Source organism: Lycium barbarum, chromosome 7 (genome assembly GCF_019175385.1).
Source record: "Lycium barbarum isolate Lr01 chromosome 7, ASM1917538v2, whole genome shotgun sequence".
Taxonomy (NCBI): domain Eukaryota; kingdom Viridiplantae; phylum Streptophyta; class Magnoliopsida; order Solanales; family Solanaceae; genus Lycium; species Lycium barbarum.
In genome coordinates, this window is record NC_083343.1 from 11,749,990 (window position 1) to 11,769,381 (window position 19,392).

The 19,392-nt window shown below is 35.9% G+C and overlaps 1 protein-coding gene and 2 non-coding genes across 3 annotated transcripts; 2 read left to right on the plus strand and 1 right to left on the minus strand.

The window, feature by feature from the left end:
• The first annotated feature begins 3,000 nt into the window (after positions 1-3,000).
• On the plus strand, positions 3,001-3,191 carry LOC132604660 (U2 spliceosomal RNA). The gene has a single exon (XR_009568780.1). It is a non-coding gene; the product is annotated as a U2 spliceosomal RNA (small nuclear RNA).
• Positions 3,192-6,414: 3,223 nt separating this feature from the next.
• On the plus strand, positions 6,415-6,610 carry LOC132604663 (U2 spliceosomal RNA). Its single transcript, XR_009568782.1, has one exon. It is a non-coding gene; the product is annotated as a U2 spliceosomal RNA (small nuclear RNA).
• Positions 6,611-7,294: 684 nt separating this feature from the next.
• LOC132603124 (calmodulin-binding receptor-like cytoplasmic kinase 3) lies at positions 7,295-16,867 on the minus strand. Its single transcript, XM_060316027.1, has 7 exons — positions 15,659-16,867; positions 14,852-15,106; positions 13,795-14,072; positions 9,574-9,739; positions 9,399-9,488; positions 8,435-8,733; positions 7,295-7,834 (listed from the first exon to the last, which is right to left on the minus strand). Exons 1-7 carry the CDS (start codon positions 15,912-15,914, stop codon positions 7,625-7,627), a joined length of 1,554 nt encoding a protein of 517 aa, XP_060172010.1. The 5' UTR covers positions 15,915-16,867; the 3' UTR covers positions 7,295-7,624.
• Positions 16,868-19,392: the final 2,525 nt, after the last annotated feature.

The window sequence follows — 19,392 nt, forward strand, 5'->3', positions numbered from 1 at the left end:
CACTGGTCACGTACTTTTAGTATGTCACAAGTATTGTGGTATGTCTTATCATAATTATCAAAGGGAAAAGTACGAAATAAGTGTTACACCTTGAAAATTTCCACATCGATTACATCGTAAGCAAACTAATGTAAGCCCAGAGAGGCTATGATACCCCTACCAGGTTAAAGAAAGACTTTTGATAATTATTAAGGATGTACCCTAAAGGTTCCGAGGCTAAGATAATCGAAGAAAGTACTTTTCGTGAAAGTTTGTTGACTGGGCAGAGATACGGCCCAACATATGGACCGTAAAAGTGACATACGGACCGTCTGCCATGTCTGAGAGGCGTAAAACAACATCAGAGAGTTGTGCAGAATTTTGGCCAACATACGGACAGTAAGAATGACATACGAACCGTATGTCCACCATAAGTTGGTGTCCGTGAAAAAGCTCCAAGTTACATATATATTTGGCCCACTTCGTTTTTTTCCCATTTTTCATCGCTAACAGACCCTAAATACTCCCAAAAACCCTCTCCACCCCTCTAGAACCTTCTCCACACTTCATTTACATAGATCCAAGGCAAATCAAAGATCAACAACATTAATCCAAGGAAATCAAGTGCAAGGAAGCTCTTTAGGATTGGTAGAAATCAAGAATTTCTTTGGAAGTGGAGCTAGAGTTTTCTTCAAGTGAAATATTTCCATCCAAAACTCATTTCTACACAATCAAAGGTGAGTTTTATGATCATTTCATGTTAATTAGAATACTAAAGGGTTGAAAGACTTGGATTATGGAAGAAAGTAGAAAATGGGTTACAAATATAAGAATAGCGGTATTCTTGAATAGTAGTTTGACATGGATCATGATTCTTGAGATGCTATGAATATTATCTTGCGAAGAATGGTATTAGAGATATTGTAAAAGCATTATATGTGAATGAGTATGATGTTGTGTCATAATTATGGTTATGGATGACTTTGGAAGGGGATTTTGAGAATTGAATAATGTTTAACTTGAAAAAGTTATTGATTATGATGTCTTGGGTGTTGATAATGGTATTTGGGAGTTGTTGATTATATGGAGGAAGTTGTAGAAACAAAGGAAATGCTGCCCAATTTTCGTTAGCTTTAGCTTAAGCCTAAGTATGTTCCAGTTATCTAATCTTGGTACGAATTCTCTTGAAGGTAGAATCGTGAACCTTGGAGAAAAGAGTTTAATTGATAAAGTTGGAGAGACGTAAAGGTATGTGAGGCTAGTCTCTTCTTTTTCTAAGGCATGATTCCTATAATATGATCTCCTTTATCTTTCCATGACTTTCTCATATTTCGGAAATTGTAAGCCTATGACTATTAAGAACTACGTCATGAGATAAAAATAAGAGATATGTCATGAATATGATAATGATGATGATGAGTCTAAGCCTAGAGATTCTAAAGCTCATGATAGATATTCCTACGAAGCTAATGATCCTTATATGATTCCTTGATATTATTCATTGTTGCTAGATTCACCTTATAATGGTAGTTCCTCCAAGGTGAGACATGATGATCATAACTACTCCATGATGGAATCGGGGGTACTCGACCTTATGTCACCCCGATAGAGTTGTAGCATTTAATTGATTTTACTGCATGCTTTGTGATAAGTATATAAAATGATGAGATTACACCATGCCTAGATGGCCGGACATGACACCGCTAAGGCGGGTTGCTTGTATTTTGCAATAATTATTATTCAAAACGATAGAAACTCTTACGTAATTTCTTTTCAGCATCAGCACCTACTATCATTTTCACGTTGAACTTTTTAAGTTACAGTTAGACAAACTAAAGAATTATGTTTAGATTGGGGGGCGGGGGTGGGGGAAGGTAATCTAAGGAAAAAAGAGAGGCTCAGATGAGCAATTTTGTCGTCTGATATCAGACATAGTGAAAGACTCAAGTTCTCACACATTGCACAATTATTTTCACAGCACTCACACCAAGCACCAGCCAAGAGTCGAACCCAGATCTATACCGCGGCAGGATGCTAGTCCACCACTAGACCGTTGGTGCTTATTGGCCTAAGAATTTCCTTATCTTTTAGTATCACTTCTTCGAGAAGTTCCACGTCTAACCTATTTTTCATATCAATAAATTGATGAAGATGTAACTGATTATTTCAGTACTCTCTAATTGACTTACAGGGGTTGTCTACATAGTCATTTATGTGCCTTGATCCATTTCCAAGGCGTAAAATACTAATGTTTATGGGGGATATGTTTCATTGAGCACCCCATTCAGTGGCGGAGCGAAGCAGAGGGAAGGAGATCCCCTTCATTGAAAATTTATACTGCGTCAATAGTGAAAAAAATAAATATTTTTAGTTATATATAGACCGTTTATAAGATTGCATGTTCAAATTCCATATGTTGTCTTTTGTTGTTTTTTTGAATCCCTTTGTATAAATACCTGGTTCCGGTCCTGACCGCATCAAGTCTAGTCTTACAATTATGTATGTTGTTCCTCTTAATTAAAGCTAACCTTGTTTCTTCAGTTTATTTATAGCAGAATGCTAGATGTTTAGCAAAAGTAGTAAAATTTGATGAAATCTTATAGCATAGGAAGCTCTCTATGTTCAACTAGATCTTAAAGAATTAAACTAACTACAAATGATCTACTGTTTAAGCTCCCACTAAAAGCAAAATATTTTGGAGCAAGAGAGAGTTGAAAATATTTTGCAGCCAACAAAATGTAAACTGTAATATTGCAAGTTTAAAGAAGCTTCTTCAAACTCCTAAACCCAGTATATATATTAACCTTCATAATTAAGCTATTCACTGCTCTTTGATCAATATTATATTATAGACATTTAATGGGATATAATTAGCTCAATATAAACCAGAAGAGATTAATGAACCTTATCTCTTGGAGAGAACAGAAGTATAGAAGCTCTTCTAGTCCCACATCGAACGGACAAGAGAACTCATATTGAAGAAACATGACACAAAAGGGTCCAAGCAAATCATTGAGAGGCATACCTTTCTCGGCCTTTTGGCTAAGATCAAGTGTAGTATCTGTTCTTATCAGTTTAATATCTGATATGTGGGTCATCGACCCACATGATACTAACTCTATTTTTTAAGGGGGAAGGTCTACCATGGTAGCTTGCTATCAGGGCCTTCAAGTTTCGCCTTGGTGTTGCACTATTGCCTTGGTGCACCCCACCAATTCTTGTTCTAAACTTTTCTTTCGTTAAAACCTAGTTTGTTGTGATCCTTTATATATGCCTAAGAAGAAAAGCACAAGTTATGTTCAAGCCAGCAATACCCAAGAATAGCAAGAAAAAGACAAAGTTCAGATTGGAACCACCTCCTAATCAGACTACTGATGAACTGAACAGAAGGAAGACAGAAACACTGGAAACCAAAATGACAAAACAGATGAGACCAATGATACTGAAAAACGTAACAATGGAGGCAAGGAATTCGATAACTCTAATACTACTGGATACAAAGAAGACAGGGATTTTAACAGTGCTTGTCCTACAACAATGCCAAAATATGGTGCTTCTGGAATTAATCAGATCATGTGAATGTTCGTGCTAACAATGATCAATAAAATACTCTTTAACATTTATAGTTTTGTGTGCAATATGACCTCTTCATTACTTCTGTGTATGCCAAATGCACAATAGCATGAAGACACTGCCAACTCTATTAATGGATCATGGTGTATTTGAGGAGACATCAATATCATAATCGCCCCTGAGGAGAGGTTAGATGGTAGACCTCACACAATCATGGACTTTTTAAGTACTATGAAAGCCTGCGTATGTACTAATTTAGGCTTAACTGGCCCAAAATTTACTTGGTGCAACAATAGAAGACCTAGAAAGCCAATTTGGAAAAGACTTGATACGATCCTTGTTAACGATCAATGTACTCAAGAATTCCAACACAACAACATTAGACATTTGGTGAGAACTGGATCAGACCACAGGCCTCTACTAATGAATAGCCACAATGACCAACAAATATGTATCAAATATTTTAGATTTCTTAATTTTTGGACTAATCAAATTGGTTTCTTTGAATTTACAGGTTGAAGGCAATGCTATGTGGAGACTTTGACGTTGAACACTGTGAGCACTAGACTTAGTCAGTGGTCTAAGAACATTGTTGGTGACATCAAAGAGCATGTTAGCAGTTGGGAAGCAAAAGTTCAAATACTTGAGGACCTACAACAACAACAACATATCCCACAAATGGGGTCTGGGGAGGGTAGAGTGTGTACGTTACCTCTACCTTGGCAGGTAAAGAAGTTGTTTCCGATAGACCCTCGGCTCAAGTAAAGCAGAAGCAACATCAGGATAGCAAGAAAACTAAAGCAGGGCCTAGACATTGCTAAATAACACAGAACAGGACTGGGTAGAACTCAACAAAGGACATGTTAAATATGTCAAATGGTTTAAGTTTCCAGTAATGCCATAACTAAAGCTTTATGATGGAAAAAATAAATTCAAAGAAAAAGAGAGGCTGAGATGCGCTATTTTGTCGTCTATTATCAGACATGGTGAAGACCCAAGTTCTCACACATAGCACAATTATCATCACAGCACTCATATAATGCACCAGCTGGGAATCGAACCCGGGTCAGTACCGTGGCAGGGTACTATTCTAGTACTAGACCACTGGTGCTTGATGTTTTTCAAGAATTCCATTGTATTTACTTGTCAAGAAGTATCAGATGATCTAAACTATCAATTGAAATTGTAAACTTATCATTTCAGTTATTGATATGAGATAAAAGAAAATTACCATAAAAGAACAAATTATGGGGGAATATATCTAATTGACTTGAACTGGGGGACCTGTATGGATTTAAGTACCTTGATGCATTTGTAATGCCTAAAATATAATGTTTATACGCCAATTTAATTATCAGGCATGTATATGTTCTTCATTGAGCATATCCTATCCCATGGCGGAGCTAAGAGGAGGGAAGGATGTCTCCTTCCTTGAATATTTATACTGCATAAAGAGTGAAAAAAACAAATATTTTTAGTTACAAGGTAAGGCTGCGTACAAAAGACTCTTGTGGTCTTGCCCTTCCCCGGAAGCTTTAGTGAACCGGGCTGCCTTTTTTTATATATAAACCATTGAATCTCTTTAATATAAGGAAAAAGTTTAATGAAGTGTCATAGAGGGGTCCAAAATAGCTGTTAGATCACATGTTTAAATCCCATACGTGACATTCTTTATATTTTAATCTCTTTGTAATAAATTCTTGATTCTGCCACTGACCCCACTAAATACTCTCAGCACTTATACTGTATATATTGTTCCTCTTATAGCTAATAAAGCTTGTTAAATTTCTTCAGGTTCTTCACAGTAGAATGTTAGATTTTTAGCAAAGATAGGAAAAATTTGATGAAAATCTTTTAGCATTGGGAAGCAATCTCTATGTTCAACTGAATCGTAAAGAATTAAACTAACAACAAATGATCTACTGTTTCAACTCCCACTAAAAACAATTCCTTTGTTAGGCACCTTTGTGCTATAACTCATTCATTACTTTTTGATCATAAATGAATGGGGTAGACAACTCAGAGAAACAGTATACTTTGGACTAGCCAGAGTTTAGTGAATCAAACATCAGATAATAACTTAAACAGCTTTCAGATATAAACAAGATTAGAAAATAAATTAAACATTTCTAAATCTCTTTCTAGTGGATGAACTTAGAATATATATATAGTCGCAGTATGTTTGAAGTTACTATTCTCCATGACCACCGAGTATGTTAAGATGGTCTGATACCTCCAACTTTAATTAGAGATCTCAAGTTCGAGTCGAGGAAATATTGAATCTTTCGGCAGGGAGCTCCTTTCCCACTTAGAGGAACTTAACCGACGTGAACTCAAATAAATCAAAGTATCTTCACATACTATATGGTTGAAAAAAATTGGTACTAATAAACCAATTTCAGAGAGGTATTCTTCATTGAGGTTCAATTGATAGCAACATTTTGGTGCAAGATACTGTGGAAAATGTTCTGCAGTTCTGATAATAGTGTTATCAGAACTGAAAAGTTTGTTCGTTATGAGATTCTTCTGATGATTATAAAGCATACTATATTTTCACTTTTGAAGTGCAGAAAGTTCATTAGTCCCATACTGAATAGACAGAAGAGCTCCGAGTCCGGAGCCAAAAATAATTTCTTGCATTTCGCTACACATGTAGCGAAATGCAAGAAATTCACCGGCACGGAACAGTACGCTGTGTGGGTATTTCGTTGGTTATCCAACGAAATACCCATTTTGGTCTAAAAAAAAAAGGCATACTATTTTTGTCTAATGGCTGTAAAAATATGTTATTTTGGCTCCGGACTCGAAGAGCTCCTATGTAAGAAATGAAATATAAAAGGGCTCATAAAAACGTACAAAAGCATACCTTTCTCGGCATTTTGGCTAAGATCAAGTGTAGTAGCTGTTCTTATCAGTTTAATATCTAATATGTGGGTCATCGGTTCACATGATATTAACTCAATTTTTTAAGGGGGAAGGTCCACCACGGTAGCTTGCTATCGCGGTCTTCATGTGTCACCTAGGCGATGCACTATTGCCTTGGCCTGACGCACCCCACCAATTTTAGTTTTGTTAAAACCTAGTTTACCTTAAAACAAACTTTGTGGTGAGTTAACTGAATTTTTTAATTTATTTATTAATATCGCTGTTTTCTTGTATGCCGAAACATTGGCAAACACTCTTCCCACAGAATGAGAAGTATTTCCTACCTATATCATTTAGGCAGGAAAAGTGAGCAATTCAGCTATATCATTCAGGTAGGAAAAGTGAGCAGAATGAGAAGTATTTCCTGCCTCGCTCACCTAATAGTTCAAATAGAAAACTCACCAAAAAGTGATAGTTCAGGTGTGTTTTTAACCATTAGCTCATTATTTTTCATAACAGCTTTCTATACATAAAATGAAGAGGTGGGGTGACAGGGGATCCCTTGTCATATGCCCCTTGTTGGATTAAAAAGGTGGTACGTGAACCATTTATTAGGATAGAAATGCCTACCAGTAGTGATGCAGAAAAATGGAATAATAAAATACTTGGTCAATAGAATGACATAAAAATACTTATCAAAAGAAGCTTCTTTCAGCCCCAGCACAATATTGATCCTAAGAACTATCACTTCACTAGGCTTCTAGTCCAGTAGTAAGAGCACAACACGTGATATGTGAATTAAGCAAACGTCGCTAGTACGAACCCACCATAGATAAAAACCTGTATTTAAGTAAAGAAGGGTAGAAACGTGGACTAATTACCAAGAACAATTAAAACCATGCACCACTGGTAATCGGGAAATTTTCATTTATCAAAAAAAAAAGAAAATCAAACCTTAGAACTACTGCCAGTAAGGAACTCTTTTCCTATTACTCACTCGTAACTCGATTAATCAACATCAAGAAAAGAAATACCTTAACTGCTCTTTACATATACAATAAAATACAACAAGTGGAAGATTGAGCAATAAGTATCTCTGAATCTCCTTCCTTTCTAGGGGATATAAACTAGGATGGACTGTTCTCGAATTCCGGCTGCCATTTCTGTCAATTGGCGGAAGACTCGGTATATTCACAGTATCAGTATCTTACTGTCTCCTTCCGTTCCTCAAATAATCCATTCTAATCGCCCAAAGCTGCTCCCCAACAATCTTCATATCCGGGCGATCTTTTCGTGTAGGAGCTGCACACTGGATTGCCAAACCAAACATTTTCACTAGTATCTCCCCGTTTACAGATTCCTTCATTTGAGGGTCCAACATCTCCAATACGCATCCTTCGTTGTATTTCCTAAAAACCTGCATATACATATCATATTTGTACCCGATAAGTTAATATATATGGATTAGTTTATGTATTATTTGAAACATCACATGTTCTCTCATATTCTAAAGACCTACATTGTTTGGATCCTTCAAAAATACCGTCAGCTATGTGTCGGATCCTTCAAAAGTAGTTGATTTTTTTGGAGGATCCGTCACGGGTGCGCAGGAATTTTTGGAAGATCTGAGCAAGATACCAGTAAAAGTAACAGATGCAAAAACAAGCTAATTCCGCAATTAATTACTCCCTTCATCCCAATTTATGTGACTCTTTCCTTTTTAGTCCGTTTGAAAAGAATGACACCATTCTATATTTTGTAGCAATTAAACTTTAAACTTACTATTTTACCCTCACTGAAATGATTTACAGCCACAAAAAAAAAAAATTATGGGTTGTTTTAAACCACAAGTTTCAAAAGTCTTTCTTTCATTCTTAAACTTCGTGCCCGGTCAAACACCTTCACATAAATTGGACAGATAGGGTAATAACGGAGATGATTGGTAGAACTAGAGCCAACAATATAAGATTTACCCAAATTTAACTTAATGAGGAAACAGAAGTAGAAGAATTTTTACCCATCTAAGTGTCACCCGCTCGTCAGGAGGTCTTTTAAGCTCCACAGGACGACGACCCGTTAAAACTTCTAATAAAAGTACCCCAAATGAGTAGACATCACTTTTTGGTGTGAGTTGATATGTTTTCATGTACTCAGGGTCAAGGTAACCAACGGTTCCTTTCACTTGGGTCGAAACGTGAGTTTTATCGGCCTCCGAGCCTCCAAGCCTGGCAAATCCAAAATCTGCGACTTTGGCACGCATGCTCTCTGTCAGGAGAATGTTTGATGACTTGACATCTCTATGGATAATTTGCTTCTCTGTGGCAAGAAAAAAAATAGGAATCGATCAAAACATTTGAATCCGGGTTTAAAAGAATGGATTATGAAATTTTGAAGCTCAACATAAGGATAGATTATATGGGCAAAACTATCCTTATCCATCTTGAAAGATAAGAAATGAAAAGATCTCGACTAACAAAATCTATCAGGTCAATAGTAGTCTGTTTGCTTAGCTTCCAAAATTTGCTTATTTCAAAAAGTTTTTTGTCAAAAGTTCTTTTCGAAAAAGCACTTTTAGAGAGTGGAGTTTGTGTTTTGGCTAATCTATTTGAAAAGCACTTTTTGCAGATATTACAACAGCAATTTGTACTGGGGCAAGGTTCCAAAAATGCTTCTGGAAAAATACTACTATTTTCAGCTTTTGCTACTACTCAAAAGCACGTTTTTTTCCTGAAAGCTTGGCCAAACACCTCAACTCTCTAAAATAAGCATTTATAAAATTTTTAAAAAAACACCTTTGGCATCCCAGAAGCTTGGCCAAACAAGCTATAAATCTAACCATAGTTGGTCTTAGAAATTCCAATGGAGATTTGATCTTTTCGCTTTTCTTCAACTTTGTTTATTGGTTACGTATGGAGTTTCAAGCATCGATAAACAATTGTTAACTAAGAAAAAATAAAAACTAGCGATGAACAGTATCATACCAGCATATAGATGGAGGTAAGTTAGGCCATGAGCAATATCAATTGCAATTTCAAGTCGCTGATTGAAATCTAAGATTTTTCCACGTCCACCTGCCAGAAAACTCAAAAATTATCGTCTCCACATTTACCAGAGTGGAAGTTGTGGTCAGTGCATTAAGTTTAAGAAATGATATACCATCTAGATGTTCTCTTAGTGTACCATTAGGTACATACTCCGTAATGATGAGGCGTTCATTTCCCTTATCAACAAAACCAAGAAGCCTAACTAAGTTCCGGTGCTCAATTTTTGCCAAAAGCTCAACTTCACTTTTAAATTCATTGCTCAAAGCATCAAAATGCTCCTGTAAAATATTCAGATATTAGACTGATTTAAGTTTTTTTCTTACACAATAAAATTAGTTAAGTTTTTTCTCACACAGATAAAATCAGATAGTAGCTATAAATGGAACAAGAAAGAAGTTCAATCTTTCCTCCTAAGAAAGCGGTTAGCCATTAGAATTCAAGCAACAAACTACACGAAAAATAGATAGTCATCAACGACGAGTATCCTACTAGAATTTAGGTGCTATTTGTTTGTGGGGGTTTTTCCATCCACTTGCATGTAATATTTTTTCAGTTGGTTATTGTTTTTTTTTTTTTTCACTCAGAACTTGAAAAAAGTAATTTTAAGAATTAGGAAAATTATTAATATGACTAGATGTCATTCCTTAAATATATTTTTTATGACAAGGGAACCCGCAGCCGCTACCCTTTGGGTGCGCACAGGGTAAACCCCGCTTGGCTAGACATAGGAATTACTTTCCTTTCCTCTTCAAGATTACTTTCCTTGTACACACTCCAGTTAACGAGGTCTGGACGTAACAGACTGTTAAGAGTCCCACATCGGATATGGGCTGCGTAATTGGTCTCCTTATATGGTCTAACAATATTTACAAAAACTAAATTAGCGCATGTTAGCATATTGTTCTAGGCCCCACCTATTGATGTATACTACCTGGCCCCCGAGATGACTCACAGCCCACCGTCACACGACACTCCTAGTGAGTCGTCTCGGGGGCCAGGTAGTGCCCATCAATCAGTGCAACCTACAACAATGTGCTAACACATGCTAATTTAGTTTTGTTGTTGTAACTATTGTTTTTGGTCTTGCAGAACTGTTTTTTTAAAAAAAATAAATATAATTGTGGTGTCCGGACCAGCTTACGCGCACCTCGACTAATTCTATAGAATACTTGCCATCTCACACTAGTAAGGGGTAGGTAACTATGTCCACCCTGTAGAACTGTTTTCTTATCACAGTCCGATATACAGTAGAGGATTTTTATGTTTACAAAGAACAAAATGGAAACCCACCTTCATCAGATGCAAGAGCAATTGAACACCTCATCCTATTACCCTGGCGGGTGTTGATTAGATAGTCCCAGAATGTAAAGCAACCGTTATCATCCTCATCTACAGTTGCAAGCTCAACCTAGTACACAAAGTCCGCCTAGTGACTCATTGCCTACTCCAACAACATCCTCTGCTTCGATCAAGCACTCATCAAATGAGGTTGAGTATATTTGTAGCAAGTTAGGAGCATACCATATGTACACTCGAACTTGAAGAGGGCGAGTGTTAAGAATTAGGAAATCACTAATATGGCAAAATCTCATTCCTTATATCTAAAGGAAAGGTTTAGAGTCCTTCTAATTGTGTAGTTAGAAATAAGAACTACTTTACAAAGAAAATGCCAAGTTCAAGCTTGAAAAGATGGGGCTTGAAGATGTATTAAATAAGCCTCCCTTCTAGCTTTATACCTCCCATGATGGACTCTTTCATTCATTTCATATTGTGCTTGATGCGGGCTTAATCCTCGGCATCCCAATAGGCATATTGAAATGGTGAAAGTTGGGGTTCCTCTTTCTTTCTGGTACTTGAGATTGTGGTGGCAATTGAGGTTCAAGTGAAGTTTTCAAATCTTCGACTTCCACTCACAAGTCTTCAACTTCCACAATTTGTTTTTCAAAAAACTACAATTACCCAAAGTTCAGCATCCACAAGTGTTTTTCTCCAATTTCAACGTCAATTTTTTGTAACTTCAACTTCAAATGTCTTCCAACGGTTCTTTATCTCCGTGCCTACTTTGAACGTATGCATGGGCCAGGACAACACTTCCACACCCACCCCCAAAAAAAATAAAGACAAAAGGAGGAGACAAGAGAGGGGGGGGGGGGGAGGGGGGGGGGGGGGAATTTCTCGAAACATTTCTACTCCTGAAATCTTGAACATCTTATTGAGTTAATTCCATAGACTATCCATTCCCAACATGAGGAAACCCAGCACATTGTAAAGAAGGCAGCCAACGAACTTTCCCTTTCAACTTAGTCATTCTCTGCAAGAGTGGATAAGAATTTAGTTTGTATGGACACTCCAGGCAAGTCACAATTCCTTTCTCTTTCCATTTGTCCCAAATCGGAGTTCTTGCCTCAGTTTCTAAGTTGACTTGCACATGTGTCACAACTCACAAGACTCACAACCCAGTGTATCTATTACTCTGCTTTTATAACCTACATCTTTCTTTTGAACAAGCTAGGACTGTTCACAGGTCCTTCGGCTTTTGACTGACGCATGTTACACTTTTTGACACAAAATTAGTGCAAGATCCTTCCATGTCTTAACTGGCAGATCCTCTCTTATATCCCTAGCTAAATTTCTCGTCTTTCCTCCTCTTTCACACGAAAAACAATTCAACAAGGGTAAAGCATTTACTAGGCATGTTCAGAATTTAAGAACCTATGCCTTCTATAATATTATTAGTCTAACTAAAAAGACAAACTCATAGATAAAAACTGAGACGTGACTTCAAATGAGAGTTCTTTGCCTACAATAGAGGAAGCATAGAAGTCGAACATACAAATTATCTTTACAAAACCTAAATCATGACCCCCTTTCCCCTTTGTTGTGAAAGAATTATGACCAACAAGATTCTTCACATTAGAAGAAACTAGTTATGTTTGTAACCTAGCAGGTGATAAATAGCTCTTAATCTAGCAATTGAGTTTGAAACTAAATTCATGCATCGTTGACCCGTTTCTGATTTTCAAACTGGTGATTATCGTCTATAGCATATTCATAGAAGATGCATTATATGGTCCAATAGTCTGCTTACTTAGGCAAGTCTCTCTATCCCTGGAAGAGATCGGTCTTTATTACTCTCTTAAATGCACTTTGGTATTCTCTTGATCATTGTTTTTTTTTACACTTGTAGCAATTTCAAATGACTAGACAAGAAAATAAACCTCTGATTTATGAGGGTAAATTGCAGAAAGGAAATGAATATGAGAAACAAATACTATGAGCCAAAACTCAATGCCTCACAACATCAACTACTAGATTAATCAGCTGTGAGGCCTTTGCTCTCTAATTTTTAAAAATGATGATGGTGTCGGGACCAGCTTGTACTCATCTCGATATTCCACCGAGTACCCTACTACGTCCCACCAGTACATGCCCACTAAAGCTTAGGCAGATGGGAAGAAATCAGCTAATGTTTTTTTGTCTCTGCTGGGATTTTAACTTGAGGCATCATGGTTCTCTTTCATGACCACGAGGCCCCACCGTTAGGTGCGGCTTTCGTTGGCTAATTTCCAACAGTGAAGAAGATATCGTAACCAAGTCAAGAATTCCTGAACTAGGAATCCTTAATAATATGCAGAGGCCTTCAATTAACTTAAAAGTGCAAGTAAACTTTGTTAAACCATTCCCTTAAATTGTGGAGATCGGTGAGAGAGGAAGTAGGAAAATTACTTTGCCTTTTCATGTTGAATCAGCAACTTTGACTTGATAGTGAAAGGCTGTTCCAAATGGTTTTTCTGATAAATCATCAAAGAATCATAATATATACTCCTTCTGTTTTAATTTATATGTATTAGTTTTGGAGAGTCAAAGGATATTTTCTTTGACCATGCTTTGTTCAAATACTTTCTAAATAAAAAGGGGCAGCCCAGTGCACTAAAGCTCCCGCTATGCGCGGGGTCCGGGGAAGGGCCGGACCACAAGGGTCTTTTGTACGCAGCCTTACCTTGCATTTCTGCAAGAGGCTGTTTCCACGGCTCGAACCCGTGACCTCCTGGTCACATGGCAACAACTTTACCAGTTACGCCAAGGCTCCCCTTCAGTTCAAATACTTTCTAAATATTTTGAATAAATTGTTAATTATTGTGACTCATATTACTTTTTATGTAGTTTCTAAATATGTAAATTTTATTTTGAAAAAGTTGAAAATACTATGTCCGGATACACTCCAGACATTCATTAGTTTGACCCATGTACTCTGAATCAAGCCCCATAAATTGAAACACAGAGTATAAGATTTGCATATTCAAAGACCACTAGAGACCAAATGGTAACTTACCTTCTTTGCGCGTTTAATGGCAACTATTTGGCCATCTGGTAGTTGAGCTTTGTAGACCTTTCCAAACCCTCCCTCTCCAATTTTTAGGGTTGGAGAGAAATTTTGGGTCGCTTTGAGAGCCTGATTCATGTTGAGGTGAAGGGAGCCAATTCTATTGAGTTTCGGAGACATGCTAAATCTAGAGGGACTAGGCGGCACTCGAAGTGGACTCTGTGGCGGTCGTAGTGGACTGCCTGGTGCCTTTTCAGGAACAAAATTCATCTCCAGAGAGGAGTCCACTGCAAGGTAAATGCATATCTTTATAAATAACCTTCAAATCTAACAAAGCAGCAAGTGTCAGGGTTTCACTAGATACTAAACAGATACAAAAGGAGTCATGTCAATGGAATTTTCCTCCGACAGTGCTTAAAGTAAACTTATCTTCTGAATCAGAAATGCCAGTTTTCTTGGCCTAATTTATCGACAACCCCTCTGTTCCAATTGAGCACCAGAACACATGATAAAGTGGTCCTATTAGACACTTTCGGTTAAAAAAATTGTGTGTGCTCTCAAATGTCTATTAGATAGTTAAGTTAACCACGTAAAATATGTCATCTCATTTAATTATACACATCCGCCTCAATTTGAACATGCTTGAGGTTTTACGGCTTATTGAGGCTAATGCGTATAATTAAAGGATGTGACATATTTACGTGGTTAACTTATCTATGTAATTGGCACCTGAGAACACACGCAAAAGTTTTTCCAAAATTTGAACCGAAAGTGTCTGATAAGAACACTTTATCGTGTGTTCATGTGCTCGATTGGTACAAGCTGTAGTTCGAGTACAACAACAACAACATAACCAGTTAAATCCCACAATGTAGTTCGAGTATCTAAATGAAATTTACTGGCAAGTTTAATGGCGCTATCGATGTATTAAGCCATTTTTTAATTAGAAAAAAAGGTCCAACAGATGACGGCCATATTTTGTTTGCGAACCAAGTATCTATGAAGAAGAAAGTAAACAACTATGAACTGAATACAGGAACATAGAACATTGAAACGGTTAACTCACTTGAATTAGGATCTTTCACAAGAGCGGATTGATCCGTTTCCTTCTTCCTCGTGCGAAAACAGGGGCAAATTAAGCCACAGCATAGAATAAAAAATGCTGGTACTCCTGCCATGGACAACTTTTGGGGGGTTATTGAAAAATCATCAGGATGCTTTTCTTTGGCCTTCCGTGATGTATCATCAAAATTGTGTCCGTTGGATCCTTGTCTGACCACCTTCTGTATAAATTTTCTTCCAGACTTGAAATGCAACTCATCTGCAAGATGGTGTGGACTAGTATATCAATACACAACGGAAGAAAAACACTTTTTGTCCCTCCTTATTGTTAAATTCTGGTTTTGGTCCTTGTGATAAATGACTCATTACATTTAACCTTCAATCATTATGAATGTGTGTTTTTGATCCCTTTCTGTAGGAAATATGCATATTTGAACTATTTCAAGTAGTATGTTACCCTCAAATTATATGGAATAACAGTACAATTTTAGCATAACACATGTACTTAAACGGTGGAACAATTATAAATCTGAAAGTTGTGAATATAAGCAAAAGGATCAAAAGTGCACATCTCAAGTAATTGAAGATTAACTGTCCTTAATGAGATATCACAAGGACTAAAAGTATAATTTATCAATAACTGAGGGACCAAAAGTGCTATTAACCCATACACAAATTATAAACCGCGATATCCAATTGAAGCAATTAGGAAAGATACAGAGAAAGTTCAATGATTTCTAATGAAGAACGTCTAGGAGGATTTCGCGGAAAAACATTTGAAAACAATATTGTAGTGTATATTGGTGCATACCAATCAATAAGTACGATCCACAATATCCAAACCCAACATTTTTGATACCGCAATGTTCTGCACGATCGTTTTTGAGGGTGTTGCAGAATAAATCTTTATCTACTAATACGCCATTTACATAAAATACTTGGCGATTTAGATCATCTGAATAATCAACTCGATAAATTCCACAAGCTTCTTTATGTCCCAACAACAAAGAAGCAGGTATTAGCGGGACTTGCAACAGCAACAGTAAACACAGCACAACTACAGCCATTTTCAGTAAAAAATGTCATAATCACCCCATTTCATAAAACCAAAATATAATCGATCCATTGCGCAAATTCTTTAGTCAACTTTTCTTCCAATCCCAACAGGACCAGAGTGGAAACTACCTCACTCGACAATCAAAATAACCAAACACTCCAGATTCTTTCAGACTTCAACTAAACAACTCAGATCTAGATTCAATTGTCAACTCACTTTAAAATTCCAACGGAAATCGAAAGCCTCAGAACTTCAAAATCAGGACTTTCAAAAGTTCAGATTGGAATCTCTTATTTCTCTTGTTTTACCAATCCAGAACTGCGATAGAACTCCAATTGACACAATAAATTCAAGATAAGCTCTCTTAACTATCTTAACCAATCACTTAAGTAAGACAAACCAAATCAAGAAAACCTCAAAAACCCAAATACCCAATTCTCTAAAAAGCTAGAATCTTTACAATATGAGAATTAAAACTTGTCTTAACCACTTCACCAATCACTTAAATAAGACAAACCAGATCAACAAAACCTCAAACCCCAAATACCCAATTCTGCAAAAAGCTAGAATCTTTACAATATGAGAATTAAAACTTGTCTTTACCCACTTCACCAAACAACCCAAATAGACAAACCAGATCAAGAAAACCTCAAAAACCCAATTCTGCAAAAAGCTAGAATCTTTACAATATGAGAATTAAAAGCTTGTCTAACCCACTTCACCAAACAACCCAAACATACAAATCAGATCAAGAACCTTAAAACCTTAAAATCCTAAACACCCAATTCTCCAAAAAGCTAGTATTTTCACAAAACTTGTCCCACCCACTTTACCAAACAACCCCTTATTGACAAAACATGACCAAGAAAACTGATTGAAGTTGAAACACTAGGATCAATCACTGTTGACCTTAGCATAATATTTTACAAAGACCAAAAGAAAAGAAGCAGTGAATATGGATTGTAAACAAACCTGCAAAATAAAGGCGGCTAAGGTTGTTGTTGGAAATAACATAGAAATGTAAATAAAAAGATTAGAGATGTTTTTAGTAATTTCCAAAAAAATAAATAATAGACTAATCTTGGTGGGGGCAAGTGAGGTAATATATGAAGTCAATGCATACGTATGCATTCAGACAACTTAACGCTCAAGATGCTTGACCCTTCTATACGCTCTCTTCTTTCGAGAAAAGGCCATAAATAGTCTCTTATCTATGGGTAGGTTTAAAATGATCTCTTAACTATATACTTATCAGATTTAGTTCTTTAACTATCTAAAAACTTATCAAATTTGGTCTCCATCTATTTTTTTATACAAACTCATAAACCTTCGTGAGATTAATCGTTAAACCAATCCTCAGACTTATATTTCTCTCTCCCTACTTCTTTTTCGTCAAGTTCCTCTTGTTAAAAAAAAAAAAACCAGACTTACATTCCTTATGTTCCATAGGAACTTGGAGTCAAACCCGGGTATGTTCCTTGGCATTAAAGGGCTTTACCACTAGACCACTGATATTTTTTGTTCATATACTTACATTGATTTAATTTATACTGTTTTTTCACTCTAAAAACCGGCGGACTTCGTCTCCATCGGTTTTTTTATAAAAAATTAAAAAATTAAAATAAAAAACAGACGGACTCCATCGGTTTATTTTAGAAAATAATATAACAAATAATTATATTTTTTCGCGCATTTTTGTGCAAAAAATAATCGACGCAGTCCGTCGGTTTTCTTAAAAAAAATATTAAAAAAACCGACAAAATTTGTCGGTCTTTCCGGTGGTTTTTTCCATCCGTTTTTTTTCGTCGGTTTTTACCAGTTTTTTAGTAGTGTTTGAGAAGAATGGTTATAGAAATTTTTTGCTTGAGTTTGTCTTTTCGAATTTTAGAGACTAGAGAGCGACACCAGTGCCAGAATGCTGTTTTTTCTTTTTTTTCTTTTTAAAAAAAAACAAGAGGAACTTGAGGAAAAAGAAGCAGGGAGAGAGAAATATAGGTCTGAGGAATGGTTTAATGATTAATCTCATGAAGGTTTATGAGTTTGTAAGCTGTTTGTATAAAAAAAATAGACGGAGACCAAATTTGATAAGTTTTTGGATAGTTAAAGGACTAAAATCGATAAATGTATAGTTAAGGGATCATTTTAGACCTACTCCCATAGATAAGAGACTATTTATGGCCTTTTCTCCTCTTCTTTCATTTGCTCACTCTTTCTTTACTTTATTACCTCTAATAAAATAAAATATTCCCTCCGTCTCAATATATTTATCACATTTTTCATTTACATGCTCATTAAGAAAATATTTATAAAAATAGCATTTTGACTATTTTAGTCTCTTAATATATTTTATTATGTTCTTTCTCCTCAATAAATATTTACTCCATTAACGATAAAAACTCTTAAATGTTAGTATGTGAACTCACAAAATTAGCTCATTGATGTAATTAATACAAGGGTAAAATTGAAAAAAGTTATTTAATTTTATCTTGAGTATATAAAACCACAAATATTTTGACACAAGTATTTTTAGTAAGGACGACAAATATTTTGAGACCGAGGGAGTCTAATTTTTTTATTTTCTCATCCGGTGTCCGAAAACCAGCCCGACTAATCCAGATTTTGCGTAGGATCTATTCGGGAAGCTCTCTTTATCAGATTTTTTCATACCCAGAGCTCGAAATTGAGACCTCTAGTTAAGAGAGTATCAGCCCTATCTGTTGCGCCACATCTAGGGGCGGAGTTAGGTTGGACCCAGGAGGTTCGAACCCCTTTCAGTAAAAAATTAAAATGAAATATACAAGATTAAAACTATTTTATATATATATATATTCGTGTGTTTACCTCTTTATAATTTTAAACCCTCTTAACAAAAATTATGGCTCTGCCCTTGACCACATCCTTTTGGTGGTGTCTAAAATACAAGTTAACCAAACATGGTCTTCTTCTCCTTTTCTCTCTATTATATATATATATATATATATATATATATATATATATATATATATAATTTGAGAAAAACACACTTGAACTATTATTATTTTTTTCGTGAGTTCCACGCCGTTATTATCAATTGTTACATTTTTCTACGTGAACTATCACTATCTATGTATTAAACGAACCTAATTGAGTAGATATATGGTGATTGTTCGAGTAGGAAAAGGGAACAGCTGATAGCTGGGTGTGAAACTTGCGAAAAATGAAGTTTAGGTGTGTTTTTACCATTAATTCTTATATTTTTAAAGTGTTAATAATTGCATTTTTCGCTCCTCGGTTATAGATAAAGTCTTATTTTGATCAATATATTGTTTTTTATTCCTTCATTTAGGAAATATGGAGTATATTTAGAGCTATATCATTGTTAAATCTGGAGTAGTAATACAAACTTAACATAACACATAAGTAATTAAGTGATGAAAAAATTTATAATTATGAGAAATTTATGAATATTTACAATAAAGGGATCAAGAGTGCACATTTCAATTAATTGA